General features: G+C 44.4%; 1 protein-coding gene across 1 annotated transcript; it reads left to right on the top strand.

Annotated features, from left to right (window-relative positions):
- Positions 1-15: 15 nt before the first annotated feature.
- Positions 16-1042, top strand: LOC118732871 (putative nuclease HARBI1; the record flags this gene model as incomplete). The annotated part of the gene is made up of 2 exons (XM_036461976.1): positions 16-205; positions 270-1042. Coding segments are annotated over exons 1-2 (901 nt in total), but the record flags the coding sequence as incomplete, so codon positions are not given.
- Positions 1043-1049: the final 7 nt, after the last annotated feature.

The raw sequence follows: 1049 nt of genomic DNA, 5'->3' as shown, positions 1-1049 counted from the left end.
GAACCAATGTTCTGATCGGAATTGACCGTGCTCAACGCATTTACGACTAAGACCATAACAATAGACGACCATACATAATGCTAGAACGAAGAAAAATGCACTCGTGGGACGATTTTGACTTTTTTTCTCGATTCCGTATGACAAAGGCAAGATTTGTACACGTGCTACACTTGATTGTGCCTTACATGCCAGAGGTACATCAAAGGTATCAAAAGCTGTATTGAGTTCATATGTATACTGATTTAATATTTTTTATTTGTCCTTTACAGACAACGCTATATCTCACATGAAGTGCAGCTACTATGCACATTGCGTTTCTTGGCTGCTGGTAGCATGCAGTCTATCGTTGGTGATATTATAGGAGTTTCCCAACCAACGATTAGCAACTTGTTGCCAAAAGTGTGCAAAGCAGTTCTCGGACTACTGCCTGACATAATTAGAATGCCGCGGACACAGGAGGAACTAAAAACGGCGGCTGCCCTTTTCTACATGTTTGGAAATTTGCCAAGAGTCATTGGAGCCATTGACTGTACACACATAAAAATTCAGTCACCGGGAGGCCCAAACGCGGAAATATTCCGAAACAGGAAGGGATATTTTTCTTTGAATGTACAAACCGTTGCAGCAGCTAATCTCAAAATCATGAACATTGTTACACGATGGCAGGGTTCGGCACACGACTCGACTATATTTCGGCAGCAATTCGAAGCGGGCCACTACATTTTAGTCGGTGATTCCGGCTATGCCAATTCTCCCTTCCTGGCAACACCATTCGCAGAAAATAGTTCTGGGCTTCGCGCTGGATTACAACACGTACAAGAATATCAGCGGGCAATAATCGCCACCAGGAATTGCGTGGAACGCTCATATGGAGTGCTGAAGCGACGCTTTCCAGCATTGGCCTATGGTTTGCGTGTCAAAACATCGACTGCACAAATGCTTGTTGCGACCGCTGCAGTACTCCACAACATCTGTATTGATGAGAATGAGCAATTACCCAACACACCACCTGGCTTCACGAGCAACGAAATAGAGATCAACAGTGGTGC

Source organism: Rhagoletis pomonella, unplaced genomic scaffold (assembly GCF_013731165.1).
Source record: "Rhagoletis pomonella isolate Grant_MI unplaced genomic scaffold, Rhpom_1.0 Rhpom_scaffold_31412, whole genome shotgun sequence".
NCBI classification, from domain to species: Eukaryota; Metazoa; Arthropoda; class Insecta; order Diptera; family Tephritidae; genus Rhagoletis; species Rhagoletis pomonella.
Note: the sequence above shows the minus strand (reverse complement) of the source record. Positions and strands in the feature narration are given on the sequence as shown.